The following is a 16,494-nucleotide window of genomic DNA, read 5'->3' on the forward strand; positions in this document are numbered from 1 at the left end:
ATCGATATTAATAAACAACTTGCTTCGACTGTAATAGATTAATTAAGATTTTGCAACATCCCTATCTGTCGGAGTTCAAGTTGCAAGCAAAAAATGACAGCCATCAGACTGAGCTCCATTATTCATTGATGATGAGGATGATGCACGCTGGCGACCATCTGTCATCATTATTTGGAAAAGTTTTTTGGTGCGCGACTGCAACGCAATCAATAAATATTTAATTTATATTTAAATACTTTAAACTATGCGTTCCACCTTGGAAAACTGATTTTAAGTATATTTCAAGGGTTACTGAACAATAATCAAATGTTATATGTGAGCTAGAACAGTGTTTTCTTAGTAAAAAGTTCAAAAGAAGCTGCAGCAAAATGTCTCGCCATCGGAACGTGCGGACTATGAATTACGATGGTGAGTGCGTGTGATGAAATGCATCATGTTATTATTTTGATCCTCAAATGGTAATCTTTGAATATCGATTTGTTCCCGGAAGAATACGACGATGATGACGATTATCCCTATGGACACTCGGTGGAGGACGAATGCATTTCCCCGACGGACGCCCAGCAATGGATTTTCGACCGCGCCAGGGGACAGCACAGTATGTCCGCTTTTCTGGCCAATAACCGGGACATAGAAGAGGAAGACGATGACGAGGTGCAAGCGGCCCAGCCCCAACCGGAAAACTCCAAGGGACTGCTTCACAGAAGAGATTCCGAGGTAAATATTATTCTTGAAGTTGCGCACAGTGACTCAATTCCGTATTCGTACAGGGCGCTGTTTCCATATCAAGTTCTATTAAATTTTCTTTTTTTTTTAAATCTCGCATAACATGTAATCTCGCCCTAAAAGCTATTGGTTACCGAGTGTGTAGCTCCTTGTTTCTAAGCAAATAAATGGCCCAGGATGGGAACTATCACCTCTGGAAAATTGAGGAGGATCTTCTCTTCAACAACAAGCTACACCATTGGTAGTTTTTAGCGCGAGATCACAGGTTAGGCAGCGTCCATTTATTACGTAACGATAAAATTGGATATTATTACTAATATGGATATTTTTACTAATCGAAGTTCCAATTTGCAACGATTCAATTCGTGCTTTTAAATTACAATGTTACGTTTTCCATGTTGTTTTATTGAATTTTATAGATTGGACCCATAAATGCATAACAGTCCCACGTGATTTTTTGCCAATTTGTATTACGCTAAACGTCATTAAATTGCATGCATTTTCATGGCATTATAAGAAATCAATACGTTTGTTCTATAAATGTTAAAAACAACATCGAACTTGGTCTGTTCTACGTTACTAATAAACGCATGTTAGTCTCGCGACTCAAGATATAAATTTAATACAAGTAGAAAAAAGAATAGCTACTGTAATAATAAAATTTAAAGGATTTTTATTGATTTGCATCGATCATATTCTATAGCAGTACGAAGAATTTCTAGATTGTATAAGATTTCTTCATCATCATCATTAGTATTATCCAAACATTTAATCAGTCCCCGTCACGTATTCAATATCCTCCAAAGATTTCAAATAGCTTACCCAATGCTCGTCTTTGGTGGAAACTGAAAGTTGCCGTCGTCGCTAACATTGCCGTCACAGCCGTCCTTATCGTCGAAGCCAGCGAAGTTGTCTTCAGAACCCGCGTTCAACGGGTCGCCATCGGCCAAATTACTGCACTCATCCCCAGAGCTAACTTTTCAAATAAACTAGAGCAGACTTTTTCGAGACTTTCAATGCGGACACTAAACTGCCCATAAACGCATAATTGTCCCATGTGAATAGAAAATCCAGCAAACATGGGACTGACATGCATTTATGGACAGTAAACTGTCAAAACAACAATAATTCACATGTGCAGATTGATGCATCATAGTAAGCACTGATACTGTTATACGTTTATGGACCAATGCACGAGTTCACTATTTGACGTTTGAGCGGTGCCATGTTATTTACGTAGCCATGGCAATGAGTGAATTCAGCACCACTCAAGCGTCAAATCAGTGAACTCGTGCATTAGTCCATTCTTGTACATTCATTGGACCTATGCACGTGTTCACTAACTTGACGTTTGAGCGGTGCCGTGTTATTTATGTGGCCATGGTAACTAGTGAATTCGGCACCGTTCAAACGTCAAATTCTTGAACTCGTGCATTGGTCCATAGCAAATAAACGCATATCAGTCACGCGTACATTTTCCTGTATATTAACTAATAATTTGAGAATTTTTTCAAACAAAATGTATGTAATACTGAAATCAATAGTTCATTGCACCATTTGAGTGCAAATTTGGGTGCGAAAACATCGCATTTTCAATTAAATTGGAGTGAATAAAGTATAAAAGTGTTCACGATTTCTATCGCGTTTTCTCATGTGCGCTGTTTTGCTAGTGGGACTGGTATGCATTTATGGGCAGACACTATTTGATCCATAACTGTGGGTTCATGGTATTCTATAAAGGTTCAATCGCCATCTAGAAACTGATGTTATTGTCTCACATGAACAATTTGGTTCCAAACAAGGACACTCAACTGTTCATCAGCTCGTCCGGATCGAAAAAGAGATCAAGCGCAATTTTGCTGTGGGTAATTCCACCGGTATGGCCCTGCTAGACGTTGAAAAGGCCTACGATTCGGTATGGTAGGAAGCTGTGGTTTTCAAATAGCAACAATCAAACTGTCCACTCTACATAGTGAAAGTTGTTCGATCGTTTCTATCCGCTCGAACATTTGAATTTCAAGTCAACGGTTCGAGGTCTACTGCATACCGAATTCACTACGGAGTACCCAACGGTTCGGTCCTAAGCCCTACGTTGTACTACGTTTTCACTGCCGACGATTTTATGGTTGACGGAGATGTTTATGCTTTCTTTGCGGAAGACACGGCCTTCCTATCATCAGACAAGAACCCTGAAATCGTGGTGACCAAACTTCAACAAGCACAAAATTTCCTGGAGAAATTTCAGCGAAAATGGAGAATAAAAATCAACGCAAACAAAACCCAAACTATCTTTTTACAAGAAAAAGAGCAGAGCGCAATCTGACAACGTCTGTCGTAACAACCAATGGAATGCCATCCGCTTGGGTAAACGATGCCAATTACCTAGGAGTAATATTCGATTCCAAACTTACTTTTGGTAAACACGTAAATAATGCAATCTGCAAAGTGGATAAAGCAGTTCTTTCCATGTACCCACTTCTCAAACGCCGTTCCAAACTACATCTAAAAAAAACAAAATGCTGGTCTTCAAATGCATACTTCGCCTTATTATGCTCTATGGATCTTCAGTGTCAGGTAACAGGTGAAAAAACAATAAACTGCTGAAAATGATTCACAACCTCGACCCTAGGTACCTACTCAACAGAACAGCTACATCTTGTCGCAAAAATAGAGACTATCGAAGAGTTTATTAGTCGAGCTACCAGGAGCTTTGCAAACTCTTGTCAACTATCAGCAAATCCTTTGATAGAAGAACTTTTAGCTTAGCCACTGTGGCATTTAAATAGGAAACACTTAGATCTAGAATGCTTTGTAAACTGTTTTTTTTTCTTTATTGCTTGACTTCAGACACCAACAAATTAAATTCCTATTATAAATAAAATTGTCGTTACGCAGCTGAAAGGTGATCCAAATCTCTGCAATTGTAGCCGTTATAATTAATCAATACTGAAACTGATAAAATGAATTGAAATGGGGCACCTTGGGTTCATTTCAGACACAAATTCAACACTTTTGGTACATATTACATATTAAAGTATTTTGAATGCGTTCTATCATAATATGACTTTGACCAACTTGTTGTGGAAACAGCGTCCTGTACGAATATAAACTCGAGTACTGTATAATATTAAACTGATAACAATTTTCGTGTGATTTTCATTCGTAGTGCTACCAGCTACCGGAACTCAACGAGGAGGACCGTGTCCGGTTGATGTCGTGCATGGACGAAATAAGGAACATTGTCGGCGAATCGCTTTCCGACAGGCAACTGGTGGAAGCTATAATGAAGCATAACTATGATTTCGATAACGCCCTGGATGAGCTTCTCAATAGCAGCAAAAATACACCCCAGCAGTCTGAAATTGCGGAAGAGGTTGCACCTAAAACGCTGAAGGAACCCATCGAAAAAGGTGACTATCTGGCATGGGTTACGATCTTTGTGTGGGACGCTTTTCGATCATTGTTTGCGGTTTTATACTTGTAGTTTCACTGAGATATTTGAATAGATGAGAATAAGCTAGTGTTATCTTGACATTACATATTTCACAACGAACGGCAAGACTAAGTGCAGGGCTGGTCGCGAGTCACTTTTTAGTGACCTGGTCACTAAAAAGACACACAATAAACTCTGGCCGCTAACATCCCTGAAAGTGTTGCTTGCTTGCTAAAACAGTAACTGGTAGTCCAATGAATAAAACTTTTTTTTTCTTGAGTTCAGTAAAATGAAATCGAAGTTCCTAGACATTCACACATGTTGTGAAATTCGGATATTGTACCTCCATATTTTCTCTCTTATAATTTCACAATACACTATAACTCCAAGCGTATTTAAAATGCTCCAACGATAGCAATAGCGTCAAAGCCAAAGAATCTCTTACCTAAAGCAGTTAGTGTTTACTTCTAACGAGTTCCGTTTTTTTTCATTTCTCGTTTCACATTCGACACATTCTTCGATTCAACCTACCAATCACACTTCGGATGGGTGCTCTGCTTGGATTGCTTATGGAAGGTAAGATTTTAAACCACCTAATTTATCATCTGTATTTGGTAATCAAGGGGATAAATCCCTGGGGCAAGCTCTCCCGCGTTTCAATTTGCCAGCGTTAAAATTCGGTTTGAGTGCTGGCCAGAAAAACCCACCCAATAACTTTAAACCCGGGATAAACTTGAGTGATCTGGTGAAATCTCGTATGAAGAGAGACGAAACAACCGATAGTGAAAGCGGCAGTGACGTAGATTCAAGTGACCGAAGCCAAACCTCGCTTCTGCCAAAGTTATCCGACCTTTCGATAAACAGTGATAGTGGCATGGCATCGTCGTCCCCAGCCGAAAGCACGTTTTCGAATCTGTCCGACTTAGCCCGGCATCATTTGCAATCCAAAGGCGAAACGCCCATTGGAAGCCCGCTGGCTGCGAAAAGTGGTGGTTTTACGGTTCCTAACATTTTCAATACCCCAGCAGTGAAACCACCCCCCGGTTTTGATCCTTCAAGCAAACAAAAACCACCTCAACTTCCGCTGATGCGGAAAAACTGGATCGTTGATCTCAAATCGGCTCTGATAAAAGATAAATCAGAGATCACACCTCACCGCATCTCCGCTTCGGGCCAAGATGAGAATGACGAAGTCATAAATTACGGATTCATTGACTGCGACATTGTGGAATCCAAACCGGTGATCGACGAATTCTGCCTGATAGACGCAAGCGGTATTATGGATCGAAAGTTGATAAACTGCACCCAAGCTTCCTCCGGGCTGGGCAGTATATTGTGTCTACGGTATAGAAAGCGACATAAGCGGCGCATTCGGCATGGGTTCGTCTCCAAGCCGAACCAGGTGGAGCCATTCCGATTCAACGTTCCGTCACCGGATGATGTCGTGTTAGAGCATATGAAAAAATTCAAAAGATGAACCTAACTAAGTCAACTAAGGGTGGCTGACGGTTTTTCTGCGAACAAGTGCATGCTGCTTTGAGCAGCTAAATCGTATTCATTTAGTAATTTTTTTTTAATTTTTTTTTCTTACATTTCTTTTTTATTATGTTAAGCTGTATTGTATTTACTGTTTATGTGTACCTTCATCATTCAATTGTAATTCCTTTTTATTTGAACCGATTATTAAAACTTGGAATCGTAGATTTTTTTTTAGTAAACTCTCCCATGTCTGAATATTGAAGGCTTTGTAAAAGCACGTGAACAAATGGTACCACAAAAAAAAATCTACAAGGCTTATCTGTGTACCCTTTAAAATCTCGGGACCAACCTTTAATTTTTAATCATCGCGTCCACATATGCAACATGTGCATTGCAAAGCTGGCAACTCGTTCATCCTAACCACCTATGTACTACATTTGAAGTACAATTCAATAATTCTCTCAATAAAATTAAGCTTATTTCAATTATCTTTATTATTGATTGCTTGCAACGCAATTTTCACCTATCCAATATTTGTTGTTAAATTTGTGTTATGCAAATTAAATGCAAAGATTTTTTGGTGCGACGCGCAATCTGTGATCTAAATTTCACTACGCGCTCAGCGCGATGCTCGCTACGCAACACTTTATTCCACGCTACACTTTGCTGCTGTGATGATGAAAACCAACGCGTTTACTCTCTCGTAAAACGCGCTGCCTTGCAATTCTGTAAATGTGGTAGAATGCTTTTTGCACTACAAATGCAAGTGTGTAAGTAACTATAGCGTCAACTCTGGTCGGTGCACAGTTTTGCTACATCAATCAATTCAATCAGTACGAGCGTGCGCTTGAGGAGACAAGAAAGAAACCAATCTACGAAAGAGATTCATTTTGTTTACTCTCTTTTGGGCTTCGCGCCTTCAGCATCACCACGCTTGTGGTGTGCAGTGCAGGTGTAATTTTTCAGGCGGCTGACGGTAGGAAGTTTCTTCAAGTTTGGCGCTGCCGTTTTTTACAATACAGCTGTTTCGATTTTTATGAAACTTTCACAATTTACAACCAAGTATGCCATGCTTTGGGTGCGCAACCAAGAAGTAGAAGCATTAACCTAAGAATGCTAATGTCGCTGCTGTTCGTGTTACCAACATCTAGTTTGCCACGAACTGACAGCCTGAGTACCGGGCATCAAAGTGTCAAATTAATTATAAAAACATAAACAACGACAAGGCATTGAACAAACAATGAAAAACCATAATTAAAGGTAATAATAATTAAAATCAGTTTTGTGACAACAGCGCTACTAGCGTTCTACTACTAATATTTCTATTAACCAAGATGACAGCGAAAAGCAGAAATGAAAATCATTCAGTTTACGAGCCTTTAATCAAGATATACTTCTTTCAATTAATAGCTTAAGAATTTATCACCTCATTTCAATCGTAACAGTTTGGCGACGAGTATGACTGAAAATTCTTCCGGAAACTTTTAAGACTAGCTGAAAAACTTTCAAAAATGCCGCGCGGAACTGGTGTAGCCGTCGGTGATCCAGGCGATGTTTCAAATCAAGCGAATATGAACAAGCTGCTCCTGCTTCTGGACCGTTCATTTCATTTATTTAGTTAACATCTAAACAGATAACACTAAATCTACAATTTCACGCCACAATACTCGGTTCGTGGCCGCATCTCTCCATCCTCGGTTCTACCCCACGTTCGCAAAATCGAAACGCACTTTATCCACTCACCTAGCTCGCTGCGCTCCACGCCTTCTTGTACAAACCGGATTCGAAGCGAACACTATCTTTGCAGGGTTGTTGTCCGGCATTCTTGCAACATGCCCTGCCCATCGTATCCTTCCAGCTTTGACCACCTTCTGGACATGGGTTCGCCGTAGAGTTGGACGAGCTCGTGGTTCATTCTTCGCCGCCACACGCCGTTTTCCTGCACACCGCCAAAGATCATCCTAAGCACCAGACGTTTGAAGACTCCGAGTGCTTGCAGGTCCTTTTCGAGCATCGTCCACATTTCATGCCCGTAGTGGATTACCGGCCTTATAAGCGTTTTGTACATTATACATTTGATGTGAGTGTGAATCTTTTTTGACCGCAGTTTCTTGTAGAGGCCATAGTAAACTTGACTTACACTGATGATGCGCCTCCGTTTTTCACGGCTAACGTTACTGTCAGCCATCAGCAAGGATCCAAGGTAGACGAACTCGTCGACCACCTCGAAAGTATCCACGTCTATCGTAACGCTGCTACCTAGGCGAGCCCTGTCGCGCTCCGCCCCACCAGATAGCATGTACTTTGTCTTAGTCGCATTCACCAGCAGTCCAACTTTTGCTGCCTCGCGTTTCAGGTGGGTGTACAGGTCTGCCACCTTTTCAAATGTTCGGCCGACGATGTCCATATCATCCTATTAAATTGACTGGATCTCGTAAAAATCGTACCCCGGCTGTTAAACCCGGCTCTCCGCATAACACCTTCTAGCGCAATATTGCACAACAGGCACGAAAATCCATCACCTTGTCGTAGTCCTAGGCTGGATCCAAACGAACTGGAGTGTTCGCCTGTAACCTTCACACAATTTTGTACACCTTCCATCGTCGCTCTTATCAGCCTCGTGAGCTTTCCGTGAAAGATGTTCTCGTCCATGATTTTCCATAGCTCTACGTGGTCGATACTATCGTATGCCGCCTTGAAATCGATGAAAAGGTCATGCTTTGGGACCTGGTACTCACGACATTTTTGGAGGATTTGCTGTACAGTAAAGATCTGGTCCGTTGTCGATCGGCCGAAGTTATCATCTTCTCACAAACTCATTTACTACAGGTGACAGACGACGGAAGATGATCTGGGATAATATTTTGTAGGTCGCATTTAGAATGGTGATCGCTCGAAAATTCTCACAATCTAAATTGTCACCTTTCTCGTAGATGGGGCATATTACCCCTTCCTTCCACTCCTCCGGTAGCTGTCCTGTTTCCCAGCTTGTGCCTATCAGCCGGTGCAGATAAATGGCCAGCCTCTTTGGGCCCATCTTTATGAGTTCAGTTTCGATACCATCCTTACCAGCAGATTTATTGTTCTTCAGCTGGTGAATGGCATCCTTGACCTCCCTCAAAGTGGGGGTTGATTGGTTTCCATCGCCCGCATTACTGACGTAAGCATTTCCTCTATTATCCCGTCCTTCATTGCCTGTGTTCTCAGCGCCATTCAGGTGTTCGACGAAGTTTTGTTTCCACCTTTCGATAACCTCACGCTCGTCCGTCAAAATGCTCCCATCATTATCCCTCCTCATCTCGGCTCGCGGCACGTAGCCGTTGCGGGATGCGTTGAGTTTCTGATAGAACTTACGTGTTTCTTGAGATCGGCACAGCTGTTCCATTTCCTCGCACTCCGTCTCCTTCAGGCGGCGTTTTTTCTCCCGAAAGTGGCGGGGCTGCTGTTGCCGTTTCCGTCTATAACGTTCCAAGTTCTGCCGGGTCCCTTGCTGCAGCATGACCGTTCGCGCTGCATTCTTCTCCTTCAGAATCTGCCTACATTCTTCCGTCCCACGTACCCGACGTTGCTCTCAACAGCATTGTTGATGGCTGCTTTCACTGTTCTCCAGCAGTCCTCAAGAGGGGCTTCATCCAGCTCACACTCTTTCGGTAAAGCAGCCTCGAGGTGCTGCGCGTAAGCAGTTGCGACATCCGGTTGCTTAAGCCGCTGTAGGTCATACTGAAGCGGCCGTCGGTACCGTACGTTGTTAACGACGGAGTTTTGGGCGCAGTTTAACCATCACCAGATTGTGGTCAGAGTCGATGTTAGCGCCACGACGGTCCTGACGTCGATAATTTTGGAGCTGAACTCTTCCTCCTGGCCAACCTGAGCGTTTAGATCTCCTATGATGATTTTGACGTTGTCGCTTGGGCAGCTGTCGTACTTGCGTTCGAGCTGCGCGTAAAAAGCGTCTTTGTCATCATCACTGCTTCCGGGGTGAGGGCTGTGCACGTTTATCATGCTGAAGTTGAAGGACCGGCCGCGGCCCTTAGCCTCCATACGTTTTTTTCGCCACGTATTCATCCTCGGAAGGACCCCTCTTTCGCATCGCGTATCGAAAAATGACATCTGATATATTCGCATTGTCTGTGAAGAAAAACACTTCAGTCTTGCATGACTTAGTGTCTCTTTTGGCAAGTTGTGCCTTGGCTTTCTCGTAGTCCTGATTTGCAGCTAGGGCTGATTGTCACAATTCTACATGTTTACTATTTTCCCAGAAACTAAAGATTTTCAACGAATCCTAATGCATCGGCCGGCATTCAACTTCCTATTAGTTCTAGTTTCTAGGAAAATTGTAAACATCCATTCAACTTCACACCGCACAAAAATACAAGCGACTGAAAAAATGCCATTTGGACATTACCTCGGAAAATCCAGAACATCTCCGGTGTACTGTGGCAAATATGCATGACCAAGCAAGTTCCTGAAGATAGATCAAATTTGCCATCGACTGCTTCCGAATGCATCCAATTTCATCAATTTTTCATAAAGTTATAAGCATTTGAATATTGGTAATTTTGGTAAATTTTGCCTATCCCCTATCAGCCTATCAGTATAATCAGAATTCCTTATAAATTGTAGGCGTTTTGCTTGGTCTAAGACTACTTCCAATGCAGATTTCCCCATTGAAAAAAAAAAACTAGTTCCATAAATTTAACAGGGTGTAGACTACCTTGAAAAACCTGGAAAGTCAGGGAATGTCAGAGAAATCAATTTTAGACCTGGAAAATCAGATCAAACGAATTGATTGTCTGCAAAGTTATCGACAAGGATAAGTCAGCAATACAATAATTGATAACCCTGATGTTTATATTCAATAATATATCCTATTGAAAAATGAGCAATCAATCTTTTAGAATAGCAGTTTACCATTGAGAAAATGATCTTATGCATAAGGGGCCGTCCATAAATGACGTAGCATTTTTTCACTGATTTTTTACACCCCCCTCCCCCCTCGTAGCATTTCGTCACAAATACTGGTATTCCCCCCTGGAAAATACGTAGCATATCGAGCAACCCCCTCCCCCTATATTTTTTTTATTTGTTTTCCTTAGTGACTGGGTTGAAACAAAAATTGGAATTGAGAAGTTCAATACAAAGTTTGATATTAATAACTGACTGAAATGAAAGGATAATCTATTCTAACAGTTTGATATACAGTAGCGCTTAAAAGTAATTTGGAAAAGTTTTAAATAAACATTTTCTTTGATTTTGGTTTCCAGTTTCTTATAGACTAAATTATATTACTATTGCTGTTCTTACCATGAAAAACAAGTTTACTATAAAAATGTGAAAAAAAATTGTTTGGATTATTTAAAGCTTCAAAACATCTGTTTTAATGCATTAATCAAGAAAATCTAAAGTTTCATTGATATTTTTTTAATTTTGTCATATGAATGTTTTGAAGCTTAATCATAATTTTATAACCCAAGTTTATAAGTAAAAAAAAGGTTTCATAAAAAATAATTGTATGCAATTTTTTTTAGTGCCTTTCTATTTACGGACTTGATTCAAAATGCTACGTCCTCTAGCTAGGACCCCTCCCTCCCCCTCGTCACACTTCGTCACAAATTCGTGAAGACCCCCCTCCCCCCTAAAAAACTACGTCATTTATGGACGACCCCTAATAGAGAAAATATTTTCGTAAAAAAAAACAAATTATGTGATCTTGAGAAATATATTTGAAATATCTTAGGAATTTCAAATGCTATTCTTGAAGAAATTAAAGACTGAAAGGAATTCTCTAACAATTTCTGAAGAAACCTGTAAATGAGGAGCTTCTAGGGTCAATCTTAGAAAAGTTCTTGAAGTATTGAAGGAATATCTGGAGAATTAAAGTATTGAAGGAACACACTTAGAATAAAATGCCCAATCTCGGCTTTCGAAAACCGAGATCCGCACAGCCGAGCGCTCGGCTATCATCTCGGTTAAATAGATGTGACTGATCAACTCGGTTTATGTGGGAGGTGCTAGTTTCTGTGTTTAACTGAAAATCTCGGCATCACATAAACTGAAATCTCAGCAAAATTTGAAAACAATCATTATTGATTTTAATGCCGTTTTTCTTTATTTGCACCGCCTGCACCGTTTTCCCACCGGTGTAGCAAAAGTTGCACCCAAACCGTTCTTTTATTCCGCAGGTAGCACACCGTTTTTACACTCGATTGCCACCGGTGCAGAAAATCCTACACCCTGATCGAGCTGGGTGTAGCAGGTAATGCACTCTTTTTACCAATACATGTATGGTTCTTAACTGTCAGTGGTGTTCTTGTTTTGGTCGTTTTGGTAGATTTTGTTGTTTTCGGTAACGAACAAGCAAGATCTTCATTTGCGCTCATTTTCGACTACGCAGATAAAATGGATTTATTTCGGAATTGAATATTCTTAGTATTTATTAATGCTACAATAAATACAGGTTTTATAAGAATAATAAGATATACTGAGTATGTTTCATCAGTAGAAGCTTTTACGGTTTATATTAAAAAAAGGAAGGCTTCTCTCAGATGTTTGGATTGCCTGTATACCAGTACTACAGTAATACATTAAAAACACTTTAGTTCGGTCAAATTTTCCGAAATTTGCTCATGGATGCCAACAAAATAGAATAAGCAGCGGCTGGAGCTGTATGTTCCCGTATCTTAAGCACGGAATTCAAAATCTCTGGTTCTGTGTTTTTCAAAAATATTGACGAGTAATCGACATTGATATTCCAATAGTATTAAATTCTAATGATGATTGATTTCCGTTGCTCGCTTCGCCTTATTACAAAAAAATCAGCTTTTGCATCGTGAGCTAGAAACATTGCGGAAGTATGAGTTTTGGCGAAGTTATTAGCCAGAGAGAGGATCGATGAAATTAAATAAGTCCTTACAGTATTGAAATATGAAAATTCTGAATTTTTTAGCATATATTCATGGTATCAATTCTCAGGAAAAATAAATTAATGTTCATATGCCAAACATTTATTTAAACATTTTACATTCAGCCAGTGTTGTAAACACCATTAACAAACTATCCAAAACCCGAACGAATCTAATGTTTCCGAATCCCTTACAGCAAATCATGAATAACAGAAACAGCTGTTCTATCTGTTTGCAGAATGACATTTTGTTTTGATTGGCGCCTTCACTAATACTATCATACGCTGTCAAAATATTGCACCGAAACCGTTCTATTTTCCGGTGTCAATTGTAACACTCGCACGGTGCACCGTCGGGAATAATCGAAAACGACATAAGATTATTTAATTTTTTTTTTTCATTAGTAGTGGTATCTATGGAGCTACTCATAAATCTTATACGGATATATTTATAATCGTCTCTTTGGGATTTTCCTAAGTATCCTATGTTTGCTTATCGACAGAAAATGTACCTATCGGGTATAGACATTGAGCCCTAAAAATAACACAAAAAATCATGGAGCGTACCGTACGTACTTACTGAAGAATTTGCTTTGTACAATCTCACTTCCTTACCAGCGTTTGATTCATTTTACAAAACTTATACGCAATATTTTTACTACTTTTTTACGTAGAAACAAGACCGAAACACTTCCGAATATGAAGAAAAAACAAGATGGCAGATTGTCAAACAAAATGCTGAGAATCTCGGTAAACTCAGGTGGAAAACCGATATATCAGCATCCAATAAAACTGAGTTCGGTGAAAACATTGTTAACGTATGTGCTCGGCACACAATGTTGCCGAGCTACGGCTAAAATATAGAGTTAACCGAGATTTCAGTTTCACGTGTTGCCGAGACTCGGTTACAATTATTTTTTAGCTGAGTTTTCAGCAACATGCTTGCAATTTCAAATTTTAAGTGTGAAAAAAATATGTTAAGAATTACAAAAAGGAATTTCTGAGAAACCTACGTTGCATTCCTTGAAGCAATTCTCCAAGAAAGTTCTTTGGCAATGACTAGAATTTTTTCCTGGAAAGAGAAAATCCAAATTGCATAATAACTACCTTTTATTAAAAAAGCATGGTGGATCACAGTAATAGTGCTGCGTTTTATATAAAAAGGTTATAATCAGGAAGGTGTCCGAAATTGTCGTTTATGCCTGAAATTTGTGAAATTATATCTGAGGTAGTTCACTAGCCTTAGTTCATACGGATTATCAACTTGAATAAACACTCAAGAATGTTGTATGACAGGTATATCTCAGTAAAGTAAAAGCTTTTGCTCAGTTTATTCATAGTCCTATAACATAAACTATACATCATGTAAATCGTGGGATATGTATTTCTTTTACAAATCGTACTTATTTCGGTTCAAATTACTAATTCAGTTAGTCTGCAATTTATCTGAAAAATGATTGGAAGGTCTGGAAAAGTCATGGAATTTTATTTTCAAAATTGAGTCGACACCCTGTGTAAGCTCACTTGACACTGTACAAGCCTTTCACGGTTTATGTAGGAATCACCTTTTAAAACAAGGTTTGGCGAAATTGAATTAGATTTGTGCGTGTTCTCCATAACAGGTTTCTTGTTCAATGATCAGTTGAACGCAAAATGACAAAAGTAAGTTATGGTTCATTGAGTATATCAAATATTGCAACTTAAGCATAAACATGGGTTTAGAGATATAACTTCCGAAACATAGTGAAAAATGATTTTGTTTTTTTGTTTAATTACTAACATAGGTATCGGCGATCGATTGCTAGAGAAATCAGATAAGCTGCTATGTCAACTTCCACTCCAATTGAAACCCTCTGCTCCCGTAGCGGAGCCACCTCAACCGCTGATCCTCATCACACCAACGGCAAAGAAAGCAAACGTCACAAGGGGCTTCGAAATCAACAGTCCACGAATTCAGTCACCATCCGCATCGGGTCGGAACACTCCAGTGCAAGACACCGGAGACGATAGCAGGCAATTTCAAACGCCGAAACCCTTGCCAAAGGAACTCCAGCGCAATGCTCAGGAGCTTTTCAAAAAGGAACGCGGTGAGGGTAAGCAACACATCCATATGGTCGTCATTGGCCACGTGGATGCCGGTAAAAGTACATTGATGGGTCACTTGCTGTGTGACACTGGAAACATCAGCCAGAGGGTAATGCACAAAAACGAGCAGGAAAGTAAAAAACTCGGAAAGCAGAGTTTCATGTACGCCTGGGTGCTGGACGAAACCGGCGAGGAACGAGAACGAGGCATCACGATGGACGTTGGCAGCTCGCGGTTTGAAACGGCAAATAAACAGGTATCACAATTTGGTCTAATCAATTAATAACATGACCACTAAATATTTATTCTATTTCTCTAAACTAGATAACGCTGTTGGATGCTCCTGGCCACAAGGATTTCATACCAAATATGATATCAGGAGCCAACCAAGCGGACGTAGCATTACTCGTGGTAGATGCCACCAGGGGAGAATTCGAAACAGGTTTCGAGCAGGGTGGACAGACACGTGAGCACGCTTTGCTTGTGCGATCATTGGGTGTCAGTCAGTTGGGTGTCGTTGTCAATAAACTGGACACCGTGGGGTGGTCCCAGCAACGATTCGATGAAATCGTAGGCAAGTTGAAAGTCTTCCTGAAGCAAGCTGGGTTCAAGGATTCCGATGTGGTTTACGTACCTTGTTCGGGATTGACTGGAGAGAATTTGGTTAAGGAGCCAACCGATACCGAACTGCTCAAGTGGTACAAAGGCCCGACTTTGTTGAGGGTGATTGGTAAGTATTTGAGAACACACGAACGTATGAATTCCCAGACGCTAAGGTTCTTTTTATTCTAGACTCTTTCAAAACTCCTGCACGTTCGATAGATAAGCCGTTCCGTATGTCGGTGTCGGACATATTTAAGGGCACTGGTTCAGGTTTCTGCATTTCGGGGCGTATCGAATCCGGAGTAATTTGTGTGAACGATAAGGTGCTGGTGTGTCCCAGTAAGGAGCAGGCAGTTGTTAAAAATATTGCCATCGACGAAGTGCAATACACGACCTGTTTCGCTGGAGATCAGGTCTCGATTACCTTAGCTAATATCGACATTGCCAACATATCTGTTGGCTACATCCTCAGCGATATCTATAATCCGATTCCGTTGGCAACGAGGATACGGGCACGGATCGTAGTGTTCAACGTCAAAGTGCCAATCACGATGGGCTATCCGGTGTTGCTGCATCATCAGTCTTTGATAGAGCCAGCGACGATTTGCAAACTTAAAGCTCAACTACATAAAGGAACGGGCGAAGTAATTAAGAAGAATCCTCGCTGTTTGGGTAATAATTCTTGTGCTTCGGTGGATATCGAGTTCCAGCGACCAATATGCATGGAAAGATACGCAGATTTTAAAGAACTCGGTAGAATTATGTTGCGCGTCAGTGGTGTAACAATTGCGGCCGGTCTCGTTACAGACATTGTTAAATAAGTATGACCAAGTTCAATCTTTTACTCTAGACGGTCGTTTGAAGGCACTACTGTTTGAAATAAAAATGACAACATTGATTGTGTTATATTTGGTTTACTATCACAATTCCTAGAAATATTTTTCATTTGGAAAGTTTTAATAATATAAGTCGATTTTATTTTATATTTCAAAACAAATGTTGTTCCATATTTTTTTTTGAGATTCCTTCTTTGTTTATAAGTATCTTAAGGAAGTTAAATAGCTGCATTTTTACTTATATTTCCTTTTAAAGTACCCAAATAGGGCGATATTCAAAACTGAAAAGGCAATAGATGGCTCTTTTTCAGTGGTAGTAAAAACGAAATCCTGAAGCAAAGAAAGCACCACGGAAGACGAACTAAACACAAAAAGTTATGTATTCACATTACACTTGATTTCTAATCACTACTTTTTTGATCCAGTTCCCT

The 16,494-nt window shown here is 40.2% G+C and overlaps 1 protein-coding gene and 1 long non-coding RNA gene across 2 annotated transcripts; both read left to right on the top strand.

The window, feature by feature from the left end:
* Positions 1 to 156: 156 nt before the first annotated feature.
* On the top strand, positions 157 to 16,125 carry LOC5566879 (HBS1-like protein). The gene is made up of 6 exons (XM_001651211.2): positions 157 to 408; positions 491 to 717; positions 3,893 to 4,136; positions 14,324 to 14,880; positions 14,949 to 15,354; positions 15,417 to 16,125. Exons 1-6 carry the CDS (start codon positions 369 to 371, stop codon positions 16,046 to 16,048), a joined length of 2,106 nt encoding a protein of 701 aa, XP_001651261.1. The 5' UTR covers positions 157 to 368; the 3' UTR covers positions 16,049 to 16,125.
* Positions 11,681 to 13,206, top strand: LOC110679882. The gene is made up of 2 exons (XR_002502776.1): positions 11,681 to 11,894; positions 12,737 to 13,206. It is a non-coding gene; the product is annotated as an uncharacterized LOC110679882 (long non-coding RNA).
* Positions 16,126 to 16,494: the final 369 nt, after the last annotated feature.

This window comes from Aedes aegypti, chromosome 3 (assembly GCF_002204515.2).
Source record: "Aedes aegypti strain LVP_AGWG chromosome 3, AaegL5.0 Primary Assembly, whole genome shotgun sequence".
Classification (NCBI taxonomy): domain Eukaryota; kingdom Metazoa; phylum Arthropoda; class Insecta; order Diptera; family Culicidae; genus Aedes; species Aedes aegypti.